This window comes from Watersipora subatra, chromosome 8, assembly GCF_963576615.1.
Source record: "Watersipora subatra chromosome 8, tzWatSuba1.1, whole genome shotgun sequence".
Classification (NCBI taxonomy): domain Eukaryota; kingdom Metazoa; phylum Bryozoa; class Gymnolaemata; order Cheilostomatida; family Watersiporidae; genus Watersipora; species Watersipora subatra.
The window spans coordinates 42,602,639-42,621,652 of record NC_088715.1 but is presented as its reverse complement, the minus strand read 5'-3'; the positions used below and the strand labels follow the sequence as shown (position 1 = coordinate 42,621,652).

General features: G+C 40.1%; 2 protein-coding genes across 2 annotated transcripts in view; one reads left to right on the top strand and one right to left on the bottom strand.

Annotated features, from left to right (window-relative positions):
* LOC137402159 (replication factor C subunit 3-like) overlaps positions 1 to 19,014 on the top strand; it is a 51,949-nt gene that overhangs the window by 27,990 nt on the left and 4,945 nt on the right. The window lies entirely within an intron of this gene.
* Positions 1 to 19,014, bottom strand: part of LOC137402063 (uncharacterized) — a 28,543-nt gene that overhangs the window by 5,937 nt on the left and 3,592 nt on the right. Inside the window, exons 2-4 of the mRNA XM_068088533.1 lie at positions 16,212 to 16,396; positions 9,540 to 9,593; positions 7,354 to 7,407 (exon numbers count right to left, since the gene is read on the bottom strand). Coding sequence (XP_067944634.1) covers positions 7,354 to 7,407; positions 9,540 to 9,593; positions 16,212 to 16,275 — 172 coding nt within the window. The 5' untranslated portion in view covers positions 16,276 to 16,396. The remainder of the gene's footprint in view (positions 1 to 7,353; positions 7,408 to 9,539; positions 9,594 to 16,211; positions 16,397 to 19,014) is intronic.

Sequence of the window (19,014 nt, the reverse complement as noted above, 5' to 3'; positions counted from 1 at the left end):
GGAACTCGACTTGATGGAATCGTCCCCTCCTGTAATTCCTTACAGATCTCCGAGCGGGGAGGCCCACCATCTCGTCTTTCTATTGAGGCACATTGCTTGCAGTCTTCACACTGTTGCCTACTCAGGCCATCAGCATTTCCATGCTTCTCTCCCTTTCGGTGCACAATCTTGTATCTGTGTTCCGACAAGCTTTCCAACCACCGGGCTATCTGACAGGAAGGTTCCTTTCTCCGGTGCAGCCAGACTAGGGAAGCATGGTCGGTCCTGATGACAAACTCTCGACCGTACAAATAGGGCCGGAAATGTTTCACGGCTAACACCACCGCCAGGAGTTCTCGCCTCGTGACACAGTAGTTCCTCTCCGCAGGGGAGAGCGTCTTGCTGTGATAGGCGATAACTCGCTCCTGTCCTTGTTGGACCTGGGACAATACGGCCCCAGTTCCGACGTTGCTGGCATCTGTGTCAAGGGTGTACTCTAAGGTCGGATCTGGGTAGCCTAGTACAGGGGCATGCGTCAAGAGCCACTTGAGGTGACTGAAAGCTTCTTGTTCAGGTTGACCCCACTTCCAGGTGGACCCTTCTGCCGTGAGTAGTGTCAAGGGCTTGGCAACCGAAGCGTAGTCGGGCACGTATCGGTGGTAGTAACCGGTAGTGCCGAGAAAAGCCCTCAGCTGAGTCACATCGGTTGGCTCCGACCACCTGTGGATCGCTTCCACTTTTTCCGGATCCGTGGCTACCCCAGTCGAACTCACCACATGTCCGAGGTACTTCACTTTTGTCTGCATGAGGGTACATTTAGATGGTTTTAGTTTCAAGCCGGCTTGTCGAAGCCTGTCTAGTACTTCTGACAGCCTAGACAGGTGACTCTGGAGGTCGGCTGACATGACTATGATGTCGTCCAGATACAGCAAGAGCGTCTTCCAGTGGAGCCCTTGCAGCACCCGCTCCATAAGCCTCTGGAAAGTGGCAGGGGCCGACGTCAGCCCGAAAGGCAGCACTTTCCATCTCCAAAGCCCACTTCTCGTGATGAAGGCTGACTTCTCCTGCGCTCCCGGCGACAGAGGTACCTGCCAATAGCCGCTCATCAAATCGAGCGTGCTGAACAACTTGCTGCCTGACAGAGCATCCAGACTGTCATCGATTCGAGGAAGTGGATATGCGTCCTGTTTAGTGACCGCATTCAACTTCCGATAGTCAATGCACAGTCTCCAGGTTCCATCCTTTTTCCTGACCAGGACCACAGGAGAGCTCCAAGCTCCATATGCCTGCTCTATCATTCCCTGTTTGGCCAGCTCAGAGACCTGCCGATCTATTTCCGCTTCCTTCTCAGGGCCAACCCTGTATGGGGTCTGCCGAATGGGTTGAGCATCCGTTATCGTGGGTATCTCATGTTGGACCAAGGTAGTCCGACCCACATCTCCATCCCCTTTACTGAAAACATCGGCATACTGATCAAGAAGCCTAACTACCTGTTGTCTGTCGTAGTCACTCCTACAGTGCACTATAGCTTGGCTATACAGCTCTTTCACGTGAGGAGCCACCTTTGGGTCAGGCCGGGTATCCTGGCTTGGTCTCGCTCCCTTTGGCCCCCCCTCTGTCCAGGGCTGGCCGATTTCAGTTTCATCGACTCCTGTGTAGCTGCCAATCACAGTTCCCGACGCTACCTGTACAGGGGAATCTGTCGGGTTCAAACAACGCAGGGCCACTCTTCCCTTCTCATCAGGTAGGTGGAGGCTGGCAGCCACCATGTACCGATCTCCTGATCCCTCTACCATTCCTAAGGGTTGGTAGGTGTGGGTCGTGAGGCGGCATGTAACCACCATCTCCAACCGAGGTTGAAGTGTCATGGTACGGACAACCTGCACCTTGCTCACCAAGGGTCGTCCGTCCCGATCTGTGCAGATCAGCTTCTGACCATTCACTACCAATGTGGATTCTTGGAAATTCATCTCACAGCATTGGTCTGTCAAGAATGGCATCCCGATGATGGCATCTTCTTTTAGGGGGCATACAAGAAGTGATACAGTCACTTGTACACTTCTGACTCGGATGGGTACGGTCAACATGCCATGAAAGTTTAGGCGAGACCCATCAGCCATCGTGCCATAGTCTGTTCTCTCTACCAACTGAGCCTTCAACCCCGAGGGAAGCTGGTCAAAGACATGACGGCTGAGTAGGTTGGAGGTGCATCCACTGTCTATCAGGAAATGAGCAGGTCGGCCCATAATCTTCCCAGGTAAGAAATAGCTACTACTGTACGGTTTCCAAAGGGTGTCCGCAGCCACTCTCTCAGGACCGACCTGCTGAGTCGTCCGACCGGTGTGCTGCCACCTCTTACGCCGTCTCCTTGTCTGGAGCTTTTCTGTAACCACTGGGTTTGGGATTTGGATTTCCTCTGTTTGCTGCTCAGTTAGTGAGTCAAAGGAGTTTTGTAGTAGGACTGAGGTCGACCCATGGGGGGTCTGAGGTCGACCTGTCCGACGTGGGGTTTGCCAAGGTGGCTTTCTCTGGTTTGAGGGTCCACAGTCAGTATGTCCCCCTACTGCTGTGGACGATGTCCGTTTCCCTGCTGCTGGTTTCTTGCTGGCTGGGTAGCTGCCATCTGAGGACACTGTCGTCTGACATGTCCGACTATTCCACATTCCCAACAGCTAGTCGCCCTTCTGATCTGCTGCGGCTCTGGAGTAGTCCGACCTTGGCTTCTGGGTCGGCTACCATTGACCGCCAGTCTTGTCGTCAAGGTGGTCAGCTCCTTTAGGGCTACAAGGACATCTTCCAACGTAGCCGATTTTGTAGCTTGTGGGAGGTCGACCTGGGCTGCCTTGGGGTCATCCTCTTCCTCCCCTTCTATAGCCATGATGGTTGACCTTTGGGTCAACCGAGGATTAAATGGCTGAATTTGCAGAAAGTCATTTCCGGCCTGCACTGCCTCTCCCAAAGTCCGTGCTCCCACCGCTAATAGATGCCTCTGTAAATAGGTGTTGCCCAATGTCATGGAGAAAGCATCTAATGCCATATTTGCACGATGGTGCTCAGGCAGATCAGCATAAGCTATATTGGCTAGTCTTTCTATTTCCGCAGCATGATCTTGCAAGCTAACCTTGACTTCCTTCTTGAGGTTTAATCGACTCCTGGCCTCTCTAACTGTCAGACCAAATTTAGTTCTCAAGGCTGCAAAGATGGCATCTGTAGTTTCTCCCCTGCCACAGCTTTTAGCACCGTCCTTCAGCACCTCTCTGAGGTGCAGACGTGCTGACCCTGCAGACCATTGATTAGCTTCAGCTACCTCCTGAAACTGACTGATGAACAGTTCAACATCATCACTGCCATCAAACTTAGGGGGCTTGAAGTCCCTCTCTGGTCGAGATTGCCGTAAAGCCTCAGTTATGGCGTCAGCCATCCGCCCATACTGATCAGCTTGATGGAGGTCAGCCTCAGCTGCCTCTCTCCTAGTTGACCGCCTTCCAGGCATGGTCAGACGATCCCACCGCTGCCACCAGTGTACTGGTTTTTGTCTTGGTCTACCAGTGTACCTAATGGCGACCCGACAGGTCGGCTTACATTAGCTTGCCGTGCCTATAACTGTATGTGATTATAGAAGACCACGTCAACCCTAAGCTCCGTCGTCTGATTAGCTTAGGTCGACCTCTCTGCTACTAATTAGGTCGACCCAGTCAGGGCACCTTTAGCTGCTGACCCCCGTAGTCAACCAGCTGACCGATGATGCCTATACTGGTCAACTATCCTGCATTAATTCTTGCTGACCGCTCAAGCGAGAAATGAAGAGAGAGAGAGTGTGTGTGTGTGTATAATTGTATTGACTAGACTACAAAACAACTGCCCCCACTGCGGCTATGCCTTCCTTTATATAGGTTGCAGCTCACCCATATAAGGGCATAATGACTATATATGGTAATAATGACCATATATGGGTTAATGACGCGGGGTTGACTAATAATGTAAGTAAGCATGCACTTGAAATGAGCTGTATAATACGAGGAGTAACAAATCTGCCACAATATCATTCGACTCGCAGATGCATTTTAGTGCTATGGATTTGATGAAAGCTACTCTCATTGTTTTAAGGCACCTTAAACCATAACTGTCACGAACAACTTTTATTGTATTTACTAGGTAAATCAGACACGCTGATTCCGATTTTGTACTCAAAATAAAGATTAGTCCACTAACCTTCAAAGTCATTTAGGCTTTTTTAAAGCGTTTCAATATCCGTTTCGAAAACAACACAATCGGCATTACAAGCTCCGCCCATAAATATGTGACGAAACCTAGCTTTTTCAGAAACGGAAGTTAGGAAAGTTTAGTCCGATTTAGATTAATAGAGATGGGTGTCTTAAAACCCATTATTATCTAAATCCAGCCTGTAAAATAATTTCAGTTTTTTATGAAAGGGATATAAACTATTTAAAATTGCTCGCAGCTTGTTACATGACGTTTAAATGGGCTGGACGCCGAGAAAAACGAGCTCAAAAAGCGCGGTTTTTTCACGAGCTAGCGTTGTTATCGCTCTTTTTAAATATGCAATGCTAAATAGCTCATCTACCTTTCAGAAAAGATTGATATTATTTTTAAAGCTGGATTTAGATATTAATAGATTTTAAAACACCCGTCTCTATTATTCTAAATCGGTCTAAACATCTCTACGTAATTTCTGTTCCTAAAAAGCTAGGTTACGTCAAGTATTTATGGGCGGAGCTTGTTATGCCGATCGTGTTGTTTTCGAGACCGATATTAAAACGCTATAAAAAATCCTTTATTACTCTGAAAGTTAGTGGCCTAATCTTTATTTTAATTACAAAATCGGAATCAGCATGTCTGATTTACCTAGTAAATACGATAAAAGTTGTTCGTGGCAGTTATGGTTTAAACATCATCTGCGTGTAGTTATGCACCAGGCTCTACTTTGACATAACTGTATGCATGGGCAGTAGTGTGAGGCGATGTTAGCTATAAACCAGGGCTTCCGATTAGGTGTGCTTGCCTCCTAATCGGGAAGTATATTCACTTCGTCGCTCATGTGAATATACTCATTTTGTTGCCTTTAAATCTTTTTAATTTATTTACAAAATGGTCCTGTAGAAAAAGTTATTTCGCTAACGCAGTTAAGGCTAGATGCAATCAGCTCACCAAGGGTAGATAACTCCGTGCTTTTCAGCCAACTCAAAAGCTTTTTTGTAAGCTTTTGCAAAAGCTGAGTGTAAATGTTGACAGTTATTTAAATGCTGTGGTATTATTATATATATTATATTATACATGGTATTATTATAATATGTTATAATAATAAATATATATTATAGTATATATAATATGTGGTATTATTATAATATGTTATTGGAAGGTCATTCTAAAGATATGTTAACGTTTTCACACAGCAATAACATACGAAAAACAACTCACATTATGATCTTTGACTTTTTTCCTGCTTCGTTACGATATTTATTTTTGATGTTCACCCCTTAGGCATGCTTGCACCCCTTAGGCATGCTTGCACCCCTTAGGCATGCTTGCACCCCTTAGGCATGCTTGCACCCCTTAGGCATGCTTGCACCCCTTAGGCATGCTTGCACCCCTTAGGCATGCTTGCACCCCTTAGGCATGCTTGCACCCCTTAGGCATGCTTGCACCCCTTAGGCATGCTTGCACCCCTTAGGCATGCTTGCACCCCTTAGGCATGCTTGCACCCCTTAGGCATGCTTGCACCCCTTAGGCATGCTTGCACCCCTTAGGCATGCTTGCACCCCTTAGGCATGCTTGCACCCCTTAGGCATGCTTGCACCCCTTAGGCATGCTTGCACCCCTTAGGCATGCTTGCACCCCTTAGGCATGCTTGCACCCCTTAAGCATGCTTGCACCCCTTAGGCATGCTTGCACCCCTTAGGCATGCTTGCACCCCTTAGGCATGCTTGCACCCCTTAGGCATGCTTGCACCCCTTAGGCATGCTTGCACCCCTTAAGCATGCTTGCACCCCTTAGGCATGCTTGCACCCCTTAGGCATGCTTGCACCCCTTAGGCATGCTTGCACCCCTTAGGCATGCTTGCACCCCTTAGGCATGCTTGCACCCCTTAGGCATGCTTGCACCCCTTAGGCATGCTTGCACCCCTTAGGCATGCTTGCACCCCTTAAGCATGCTTGCACCCCTTAGGCATGCTTGCACCCCTTAGGCATGCTTGCACCCCTTAGGCATGCTTGCACCCCTTAGGCATGCTTGCACCCCTTAGGCATGCTTGCACCCCTTAAGCATGCTTGCACCCCTTAGGCATGCTTGCACCCCTTAGGCATGCTTGCACCCCTTAGGCATGCTTGCACCCCTTAGGCATGCTTGCACCCCTTAAGCCTGGTTCCCATATACGCCGCAAAGCACCGGCGACAGCACCGCAGGCTATTGCGGTAAAATGGGAACCTACACGCCGCGGATCGCAGTGCACCGCTGGTGGATGCCGGCGGTCAACGCAAGAGTTTGCGCGTGTTCAAATTTCGCAAACGGCCGCAGGCAAAACCTTCCCGAAATGCACTGTACGGGTAAAGGTCACCATAATAAGAACGGCATGGCGAGCGAACATTTGATTTGATTACGCAATTATGTTTATGATATTATCAACGATGTGGCTTTTATGTGAACATTAAACTGCGCCGAGCCGAGCACCGCAAGTGTTTTGCTGCGCGATATTACCGCCGGTGCTTTGCTACGTATATGGGAACCAGGCTTTAGGCATGCTTGCACCCCTTAAGCATGCTTGCACCTATTAGGCATGCTTGCACCCGTTAGGGGTGTAAGCATGCCTAAGGGGTGTGAACTGTTGTTCGCTAGAGTGTGAGAATCAATCGTAAAGACAAAGAATGTATATTTGTCGTGGCAAAAATTTGCCTATGGGAATCCAGATTTTTATCTCTTCTTTACAGCTAATCCTAGTCAATAGCTAATCCTAGTCTATAGCTAATCCTAGTCTATAGCTAATCCTCATCTAGATAACATACAACTCACCATATTGATTTCCGTGTCTAGACTCTGCGCTTGGAGACATTGTTGAGAACTATTCCGACACATCAATCGTGAGAAAAGTCAATTTAAAATGCATATCAATGAGGAAGTCTCTGGTGTGTGCCCATCGGTGAGCAAATGAAATAACCAGAATCCTTGAAGACTGGCTACCTTTTTGGGCTGTGGAATCGTTTCTGTAAGCTATTGGTCATTTAGATCTATAGAATGGTGTCAGAACTGGTACAACTGTCTTTCTGTGAACTTGGTTGGTCAACATGTCGGTCGTTGTACTCACTAACTTACTATAAAGACAACTTCGGATATTAAAACTTACAGTGTAACTAGACTTACCTTCAGATCGTTTAGGATAGCCTCCATCTTTGTAACGAGGGTTTGCCAGGCTACCTAAAAGAACAATATCTAGTGAGCCCTATTTTTCTATTTCTATCATCAAACTGCTGTGAGAGTACTTGGGAAGGTCTAACATAAAACAGTTTACTATCTTAAACATCTCATACATGTCTGTCATTAACATTTGTAAAAAATTCAAATGCTATGTAACATAATTGAATTTGATATTATAAAAAATATGTAATAACGGCAGTGCAAAGCCATGGATATACACAGTCTGATGTGTTTAGTTTATATGTAAAGGCTGGGTACACTTCAAACTTTTTAAAATTTGTCAGAACTGATCAAGCAGCTCAGCTTTCCAATAGATTTTTGCTACTAACCAAATATAGAAGGAAAAAAGTAGCAATCAATATTAGTTTCCTTGGCTAACATGTATCTAGTGCAGTTGTTATTAATAAATAAAATTAAAATCGAGATGTTGTCTAAAATGTTGTTATGTATGGTTTGCCTGTGTAGTTTCTACATATGATCGTTACCACTTGTCAGTGTCCCACACTTTGGCAAAGTTTTACGCTTTGTCCTGAAACTAGATGGGATTAGTAGAGAAAAGGTTTCGACCATTCTGCCCTCTTTTGATAGGAGCATTGACTTAACGCTCTTAGTATTAAATTTAGTGTTAAAATATTGGAATTAAATAAATCCGTACTTTACAGAGATATATAACAGAGAAGTATATATATTTCACACTTCATTTACTAAATAGCAGCTTCCTATTGCCAATGCTAAACATTCTGCAGATTAACCCAACCATTTACTCTTCGTCTACCTGACATAATCAATACCTATAGTTACACTTTACGCCTCATAGATACATATGATAGGTCGATGGCAGCAGAGCATTGAACTGAGAAACAAAGAGTTACACAAAGGCAATCAACTAATGAGTTAAATTTACAATCAGTTTCATCTTAAATTTTAATTATTAAGTTTGCTTTTTTAGTTTCATAGTAACTACGTGTATAATAGCTGTGATTAATCGCTTTATTAATACTTTGATAATCTACTTTATATATTCCTGATAATAGTAATGTATAATTTCGTTTGATATCGATCATAAAAACCTTTCTCATAGGTTTGTTTTGCATCTCTTTGTTTGCTCAGATTGAGACCAAAATTGCATATTCTTTATTTGAATAAAGGTTCAGCTGGTTCATTTTATCAGTTATGAACAGACCTTTAAATGACCTCTAAATGTTACAGTTTATTTCTGCGCCTATTTCTTTCTCATTGAATGCATTTTATTTTACCTAAGTGATCCCTGATACAGAATTTATAATATATTTTCATAATATAAATTTATAATATAAATAACAATAAAATAATAAAAAAAGTTTTCGCCTATGTACACATGTATGTATTCTTATATATTGTGCTACTACGCATATACAATCCTATGCATATGTATTCCTGTATTTATGCATATGTATTCTTATAACTATTCATGTGTAATCCTATATTTATGCATATGCAATCCTATGCATATGTATTCCTGTATTTATGCATATATATTCCTGTATTTATACATATGTATTCCTGTATCTATGCATATGTATTCCTGTATTTAGAACCTGTTGTTTGCAGGTCAGGCATTCTAGACCAGTTTGTCACAGCAGCTCTCAGCATTGTATATAGAGCCCTCGCACAGTATTAATTTCACACTCTTAAAATTTACTCAGTCTACAAACACGCTGCTCAATTCCAAAGCAACTGTTAGACAGTCTACCGGCAGCAACCACCTACTACCGGCGATGTCTTGATTGACCGTTGTTAAACACAAGGCTACGAACCCTCTATGAATTCTCTATGAATCACAGCTGATCTTCGCGTTGATAATAAACAAGACACCATACTGATTTCTGTGTCCAGACTCTGTGCTCGGAGACATTTTTCACATCATATCATATTTCAACATATCAATCGTCAGAAAAGTCAAAGGCAGGCTACCTTTTTGTGCTGTGGAATCCTTTCTGTAAGCTATTGGTTATTTAGATCGATAGAATGGTGTCAGAACTGGTACAACTGTCTTTCTGTGAACTTGGCTGGTCAACATGTCGTTCATGATACTCACTAACTTACTATAAAGACAACTTCGGATATTAAAACTTCAGTTGAACTAGACTTACCTTCAGATCGTTTAGGATAGCCTCCATCTTTGTAACGGGGTTTTGCCAGACTACCTAAAAGCACAGTATCTAGTGAGCCCCATTTTCCTATTTCTATCATCAAACTGTTGTGAGAGTACTTGGGAAGGCCCTAACATAAAACAGTTTACTATCTTAAACATCTCATACATATCTGTCATTAATATTTGGAAAAAATTCAAATATTATGTAGCATAATTGCATTTTATATTATAAAAATTATGTAATCACAGCAGTGCAAAGCCATGGATATACACACTGATGTGTTTAGTTTATAGGCCTATGTAAAGGTTGGGTGCACTTCAAACATTTTCAAAATTTGTCAGAACTTGACAGAAAATTCTTGACATTCTTGAGAAAATTTTCTTGACAGAAAATTTGTCAGATCAAGCAGCTCAGCTTTCCAATAAACTATTGCAACTAAAAAAGTACAGAAGGAAAAAATTGCGATAAATATAAATTTCCTTGGCTAACATGCATCCAGCGTGGTTGTTATTGTTATTAACAATTAAAAATAAAAATGAGATGTTGTGTTTAAAATGCCGGTATGTATGGTTCGCCTGTGTAGTTTCTACATATGATCGTTACTACTTGTCAGAGTCCCGCACCTTGGCAAAGTTTTACACTTTGTCCTGAAACGAGATGGGGTTATTAGAGAAAAGGTTCCAACCATTCTGCCCTCTTTTGATAGGAGCATTGTCTTAACGCTGTTAGTATTAAATTTAGTGTTAAAATATTGGAATTAAACAAATCCGTAATTTACAGAGATATATAACAGAGAAGCATATACATTTCACACCTCATTTACTAAATAGCAGCTTCCTATTGCCAGCGCTACATACAATGTATTTTGCTGATTTTCCCAACCGTTTACTCTTTGTCTACCTGATATAATCAATACTTAAAATTACACTTTATACCTCATAGATACATATGATAGGTCGGTGGCAGCAGAGCATTGAACTGAGAAACAAAGAATTCCACAAAGGCAATCAACTAATGAGTTAAATTCACAATCAGTTTCATCTTAAATTTTAATTATTAAGTTTGCTTTTTTAGTTTCATAGTAACTACGTGTATAATAGCTGTGATTAATCACTTCATTAATATTTTGATAATCTACTTTATGTATATCTAATAATAATAATGTATAATTTTTGTTTGATATCCATTGTAAGTTTTTCTCTAACGTTTGTTTTGCATCTCTTTGTTTGCTCAGATTGAGATCAAAATTTTATGTTTTTTATTTGAATAAGGGTTCAGTTTGTTCATTTTATCACAGCTTTGAGCAGACCTTCAAATGACCTCTAAATGTTATAGTTTATTTCTGTGCCTATTTCTTTCTCATTGAATGCATTTTGATTTCTATCTAAGCGATCTCTGATACAGAATTTATAATATAATTAACGATAAAATAATAAAAAAAAAGTTTTTTCACTTATGTATACATGTATGTATTCTTATATATTGGGCTATTACGCATATGCAATCCTATGCATATGTATTCCTGTGTTTATGGATATGCATTCCTGTAACTATGCATATGTATTCCTGTATTTATACATATGTATTCCTGTATTTATGCATATGTATTCCTGTATTTATGCATATGTATTTCTGTATTTATACATATGTATTCCTGTATCTATACATATGTATTCCCGTATCTATGCATATGTATTCCTGTATCTATGCATATGTATTCCTGTATCTATACATATGTATTCCTGTATCTGTGCATATGTATTCCTGTATCTATACATATGTATTCCTGTATCTATGCATATGTATTCCTGTATTTATACATATATATTTCTGTATCTATACATATGTATTCCTGTATCTATACATATGTATTCCTGTATCTATGCATATGTATTCCTGTATTTATACATATGTATTCCTGTATCTATACATATGTATTCCTGTATCTATGCATATATATTACTGTATTTATACATATGTATTACTGTATTTATATATATATGTATTCCTGTATTTATACATATGTATTACTGTATTTATGCATATATATTACTGTATCTATACATATGTATTCCTGTATCTATACATATGTATTCCTGGATCGATACATATATATTCCTGTATCTATACATATGTATTCCTGTATTTATACATATGTATTCCTGTATACAAAATGTATTACTGGATGAAGGAATTAAACCATTCAGTATCATAAACCCAACAATGTTAGCAACATAGCTTAGCATATATGGCAGTGGAAGAGCATCAACTATTAAATTAAAATTTTTTAAATAAAATGAGATGTTGACTTTTTGTAAAGTTTGCGTTAGACCAGAACGGCTTAAACATATTTCTTGTATCTCCAATAGTTCATACGAGAGTTATTGACAACAGTTCAATAAGCAGCTTGTCCTATGAGCTTTTATCTCTCATGGCATGAGATTGCTGTATCAGATTTCCTTGACAAAAAAATGTGTCACGATAATACAAAAAGTTGTTTTTTCTACATTGCACAATCACAGCTTCTCTATGCGGTATGAAGTCTATGCACATGCGACATATCAAAATGACAAGGAAACAAAGGCGTAGCGCATGTTTTGAGGCACAAATGAGTGAATTTGGAGCTCAAAATAATCAACTTGTTTGGAGAGTACTTAGTGCATCTTTTTGCATTGGGATGCTAGTCTAGGGAAATATGTACTTTTTCTACAAATCATTTTATAACCCTGCTGATAAGAATCCTTACAGAAATGTGGAAAAGTAAAATAAAGGGACGATTGTAGTTGAAGATTTGAACATTAAAAGTACAACAAAGGCTACAGAATCTGTGGTTGATCAGCCTGATTATGTTTTAATAAAGTAATATACTATTTATTCCCAATAAAGTAATATATGTATATAATTCACAGCATGAGAAAGATCTAGATAAGATCTAGCAAAGCATTAAAAATCTGAGAACAACAGAAGTAGATTATTTTTTTACGATCACCTCAGGATACGAACCATTCAGCATAACAATAGAAGTAGAACCTCCCTTTAGGATCACCTCAGGATATGAACCATTCAGTATAACAACAGAAGTAGAACCTCCCTTTACGATCACCTCAGGATACGAACCATTCAGCATAACAACAGAAGTAGAACCTCCCTTTACGATCACCTCAGGATACGAACCATTCAGTATAACAACAGAAGTAGAACCTCCCTTTACGATCACCTCAGGATACGAACCATTCAGTATAACAACAGAAGTAGAACCTCCCTTTACGATCACCTCAGGATACGAACCATTCAGTATAACAACAGAAGTAGAACCTCCCTTTACAATCACCTCAGGATACGAACCATTCAGTATAACAACAGAAGTAGAACCTCCCTTTACAATCACCTCAGGATATGTACCATTCAGTATAACAACAGAAGTAGAACCTCCCTTTACGATCACCTCAGGATACGAACCATTCAGCATAACAACAGAAGTAGAACCTCCCTTTACGATCACCTCAGGATACGAACCATTCAGTATAACAACAGAAGTAGAACCTCCCTTTACGATCACCTCAGGATACGAACCATTCAGTATAACAACAGAAGTAGAACCTCCCTTTACGATCACCTCAGGATACGAACCATTCAGTATAACAACAGAAGTAGAACCTCCCTTCACAATCACCTCAGGATACGAACCATTCAGTATAACAACAGAAGTAGAACCTCCCTTTACGATCACCTCAGGATACGAACCATTCAGTATAACAACAGAAGTAGAACCTCCCTTTACAATCACCTCAGGATATGAACCATTCAGTATAACAACAGAAGTAGAACCTCCCTTTACGATCACCTCAGGATACGAACCATTCAGTATAACAACAGAAGTAGAACCTCCCTTTACAATCACCTCAGGATACGAACCATTCAGTATAACAACAGAAGTAGAACCTCCCTTTACAATCACCTCAGGATATGAACCATTCAGTATAACAACAGAAGTAGAACCTCCCTTTACGATCACCTCAGGATACGAACCATTCAGCATAACAACAGAAGTAGAACCTCCCTTTACGATCACCTCAGGATACGAACCATTCAGTATAACAACAGAAGTAGAGCCTCCCTTTACGATCACCTCAGGATACGAACCATTCAGTATAACAACAGAAGTAGAACCTCCCTTTACGATCACCTCAGGATACGAACCATTCAGTATAACAACAGAAGTAGAACCTCCCTTTACGATCACCTCAGGATACGAACCATTCAGTATAACAACAGAAGTAGAACCTCCCTTTACGATCACCTCAGGATATGAACCATTCAGTATAACAACAGAAGTAGAACCTCCCTTTACGATCACCTCAGGATACGAACCATTCAGTATAACAACAGAAGTAGAACCTCCCTTTACAATCACCTCAGGATATGAACCATTCAGTATAACAACAGAAGTAGAACCTCCCTTTACGATCACCTCAGGATACGAACCATTCAGTATAACAACAGAAGTAGAACCTCCCTTTACAATCACCTCAGGATACGAACCATTCAGTATAACAACAGAAGTAGAACCTCCCTTTACAATCACCTCAGGATATGAACCATTCAGTATAACAACAGAAGTAGAACCTCCCTTTACGATCACCTCAGGATACGAACCATTCAGCATAACAACAGAAGTAGAACCTCCCTTTACGATCACCTCAGGATACGAACCATTCAGTATAACATGTTAATTTAACTCTACACTTGAGGTAACTTTTCAACAACTGATGCTTAAAATCTCTCAAAACATTGCAGTTTGTAAATGAAATTGAAAAGCTGGTACAATTAAAAATAAACAACCAAAGCATGAAAATAACAAAATATATAACATTTTATAATATTGTAATAATAATATAACAATATTTTAATTTACAATATTCTTACTAGTAGTATAGTGCTACTAGCATCTCTGAGTCAGTCAACTGGTATACAATCAAAACTCTTCATAGAATCATGTCAACATGTGAATTTTCCAAATTATAATGGGAAATTTGAGCAAATCTTTGACTACATCTGAATCAATCTTTTGAGAGATTTCAAATGCTTTATGATGGAAATTGCCTCAGATTCTGAGATAATTTCCATTGCTGTGATAACTAATAACATTTGGTGTGTTATCATTGTAAGCAAAAAAACTAGTAAAAACAAACAATAATAATAAAACACATAAATATAACAAAATATATCACAATTGATTTACTTAGTTTAGATTTTAATTAGTTTATGTTAAAGTATGTTATGTCGCTCAAATCTACATGTATGCGGCGCGGAGAGTACACTCTTTTTTTCTTTGATTACTTATTATTAGTTTAAGTGCCGTATAATTTGTTTTTACACCAAGTCATTATATTAAATTGGCGTAATGTACTCATCTTGATGCTGTGTATTTAACTACCTGCAATATAAATTCTCAGACTTTTGGGCTGAGAGACAACATGAACAGAATACAGTATATTCTATTGGGAATACTTGCTTTACAGAACAACTCTTTTGATTTGCGAAGCTAATATCGGAGTGTACTAATTTCATTTGTGTGTTTTACTGTATTCATACAAAAGTTATATTATTTTAATAGTGTAATATTAAAGTAATACAATAATACTAATAATATAATGTTATTATTATTATATTATTAACATTGATGTAATATTACACACAGTAAACATGATCTTCTTCCCCACTTTGTCATCAAACTTACAAGCATGTTATTTTAGTGAATAACCAAAGGACACACCATTGTTAGAACAGTTAATAAAATCTACTGTGGTATTCCAAAACATGAACGTGTTTAGACATTGCGCTACTCTACTTCACATGTATTTGTTTATGATTATATTGATGTTATCAAAGGAGTCATCACCTCATTTGAAACAAACCTTTTCTCAATACCAACTTCTCAGAATACTTCACTAAGATTGTTAGCCGTAGCCTGGATGGAAAGCATGCTAGAATGAAATGAGTAGTATGTGTCAGTGATAACTCTATGGCACTTAGTTTAAAAGATTTCAGTGTTATTTCTATTGTTTGACAGCTAAGAGGAGCAGTTTGACAAGAGCTACCAACATGTCATGATACATACTTGAAGGTGTAGTATGTTTGCTTAAGCAGAGGTTGGGCATGTTTTTAGAGCCACTGTTACACAAACCATGGCTCTGTGATCTTGTATGGACATGTCTGAGTCTAGTGGCAAGGAAACCTTGACAACTGGAGACATGCCCAATTGTAGAGATCAATTTAAGGCTGGATGTCATTCCTACCACAAGTTGCCTCTTCCTGGAATTGAACCCCCAACCTGTTGTTTGCAGGTCAGCTGTGCTAGACCACTGGGTCACTAGGCCATTAGGTCATTGCTGCTCTCTATGTCATGTCATGTTAATGTGAAAACACTTTGAGCTATCTCAGTTTAAAATACTTTCACTTCTTCCTAGCGTAGCCAGTTTTAGTCCAGATGTGCTTGAGCTTCATAGTGTGTTTAGAGCACATTAAAAAATAAAAGTTGGCGAGATTTGTCTTTCCTTGGTATAAAGTCAGTAAAAATGAAAAAAGTTAGCAAATTTATTTTGAATTTTTGAAAATCAGCTGTTTTAAATCGCATTAATTTAAAAGAACTGTTTATATTAAACATACCTGTGACAGCACCAACCAGTAAAAGTGCCGCCAGGATCAGCCTCTCTTCACGGTCAAACTTCATGGTAGTATTTGGTTGATTGATTGTTTTACTCAATAACTTTAAGAGAGACTCAATCTCTCCTCTTGTCACAGCTTTATATAAGCTCTACCTCAGAGTGCGTCTTCCGAAGGTCGGGTAATGACTAGCTTGAAATATTTTGCCAAGTGGTAAAAATAGCTAAGGCTAAATGATGGCGAGCAGTTGTGCAGCTTGCACCCATGTATGAAAGGAACTCTTGCTTAGAACTTAATCTAACAATGTTAGCATTCCTTCACACTAGAATGACGCAAAATAGAAAGATGTGAAAGAATGATTATTATTGGTTGACAGCTGAAGCATACAATCAACACTTAACAGTTTTAAATACACAGCGTCACATGACCAGCCTTCTCACCAGACTATATGATTCACTTGTGTAAGAAATCACCGTAATACTATCTTTTCCATTATCATTATTGTTATCATTATTACTATTATTATTACTATTATTACAGTTTTTAGGTTTTGTCACAGCTTAAGCTGGTGCTATTTTCTGTCTTCGATCTAGTTCCATTAGGCTGGGTGGACAAGACTTTCCTAAGGATGTTAGCCGATCCTAAAGGGGCTGTCTGCAGTTCTAATGGGTATTTTTTTCGCATAAACTCTCATATAATTATTGCTATTATTATCATTATTATTACTATTACTAATATAATTAATATTATATTATGTGTGGTATAAAAGGCCATTAAGACTGTTGATAATATGCCCGTAACATTTATGTTGTGTTGTGACTTAATACTTTTATTCTGAATAACTCATATATCTTAGTTTCATGTTTTGTAGAGCCTGGAGTGGGCCTTGTACATAAACTAACATAAATCTAAAGTCAGTCAACAGTTCTATTCATATTGTACAACGAATAACAAACATGGTGCTCCGAGTGAGGAGATACTACTACTGATGAGAAGTGACTGACAGTTGATGATTCACAAATCTCAAAGCTTCTACCTATCTCAAATCACAACAACAACTTAACAATATGAGCATCAGTGTTGACTTTCTAGCTCCTAAGCCTATAGAAGATGGAGCAGACTTATCCAATCAGTGGAGCAGATTCAAAGATGAATTCGAGTTATTTCTCACAGCAGCTGAAAAGACTAACTCAGATGACAAAGTTAAAGTTGCTCTTTTGTTGAGGTGCGTTGGACCAAGGGGAAGTGATATATTTAAAACATTCACTTTCCAGACTGGCAAGTCAAAAAATGTTTATAAAGATGTGATTGAGAAATTTGATGCTTTCTGTAACCGCGGCACAAACAAGCTTGTCAAGAGACATCAACTCCTTTCAATGAAGCAGAACACCCTGACGATAGATGAATATGTTACAGCTCTTCATAAAGTCGCGCGTGAATGTCAACTCAATACCATGTATGACGACTTCATGCTTCAAGCTCTGCTTCTGGGTATCAATGATGATCAACTGAGACGAAAGTTATTCGATGACGCTGGAAGTGATACCGGACTTGGATTAGAGCAGGCTATAAAGAAATGCCGCATTGCAGAAAACTCGAAGAATGACATTGCCACTCTTCAGTCAGAGGAGGCCATTCAGGTAGTAACTACAAAGAAGAATGATAGCAAGAATGATAATCAAGAAGGAACAAGGCCCACCCGGGTTGGTAAATCAAGCAACAGAAGTGTGTGCAGAAATTGTGGCGGATCCCATCCTCCACGAAAATGTCCAGCATGGGGACAACAGTGCCATGGCTGCAAAAAGTACAACCACTATAAGAAGCAATGTTAATCTAAACGACAAGTGAATCTTGTGGAGGTTGAAGGAGAAGGGTCAGAGGACTCCCTATTATGCCTTCATGTTGTCCGGAGAGACAGGAAACTGCTTACATCTGTTGTCACCAAGGTGAATGGAAATAGAAAGCAGACCAGATTTCAGCTGGATACCGGAGCGTCCTGTAATATTTTGAATCACACAGATTACATAGATCTTGGAAAACCCAGTCTAGATGGCAACCGTAAACAGCTGAGACAGTTTGATGGTTCAACTACTAGGGCGTTAGGAGGATGTGAAGTGGAAGTCGCTGGTAAAACCTTCTATTTTCTGGTACACAAAACACGCAATCACAGCTTGCTGTCTCTAGATGCTTGCCTTGAGCTCGGGCTGATTTCAATCAAAGATGAATGGGTAACTCTTGTTAGTGGTGACAACTTTCAAGAAATCCTCAAAAGCTATCCAGATTATTTGAAGGAATTGGTTGCTTGCCAGGAGAATACCATATTGAAGTTGACAAAGAAGCCATACCGAGACAGAGCCACAACCGAAAGACGCCACTTTCCATGATGACTGATCTGAAAGTTAAATTAGATAGCTACACAGAGAAGGGTATTTTAGCTCCAGTTGACTACCCTATGCAATGGATTAGCAATAATGTATCTGTCAGAAAGCCGAATGGTTCACTACGTGTGTGCATTGACCCTTGTAACCTCAACAAGGTGATACTGAGGAACCATTTCCCCATGCCAGTTCTAGATGATGTTCTCAGCGATCTGGATGGTGCCAGGGTGTTTACCTTGTGTGATGCTAAAGATGGTTTTCTCCAAGTAAAGTTGAGTGATGCATCTAGCGATTTGACAACCTTTTGGACTCCCTTTGGGAAATACAAATGGCTCCGAATGCCTTTCGGTTTGTCATCGAGTCCAGAGGAGTTCCAAAGATGACTCTCAGATGCTTTGAGTGAGTTAAAGGGAGTGAGAGTGGTAGCG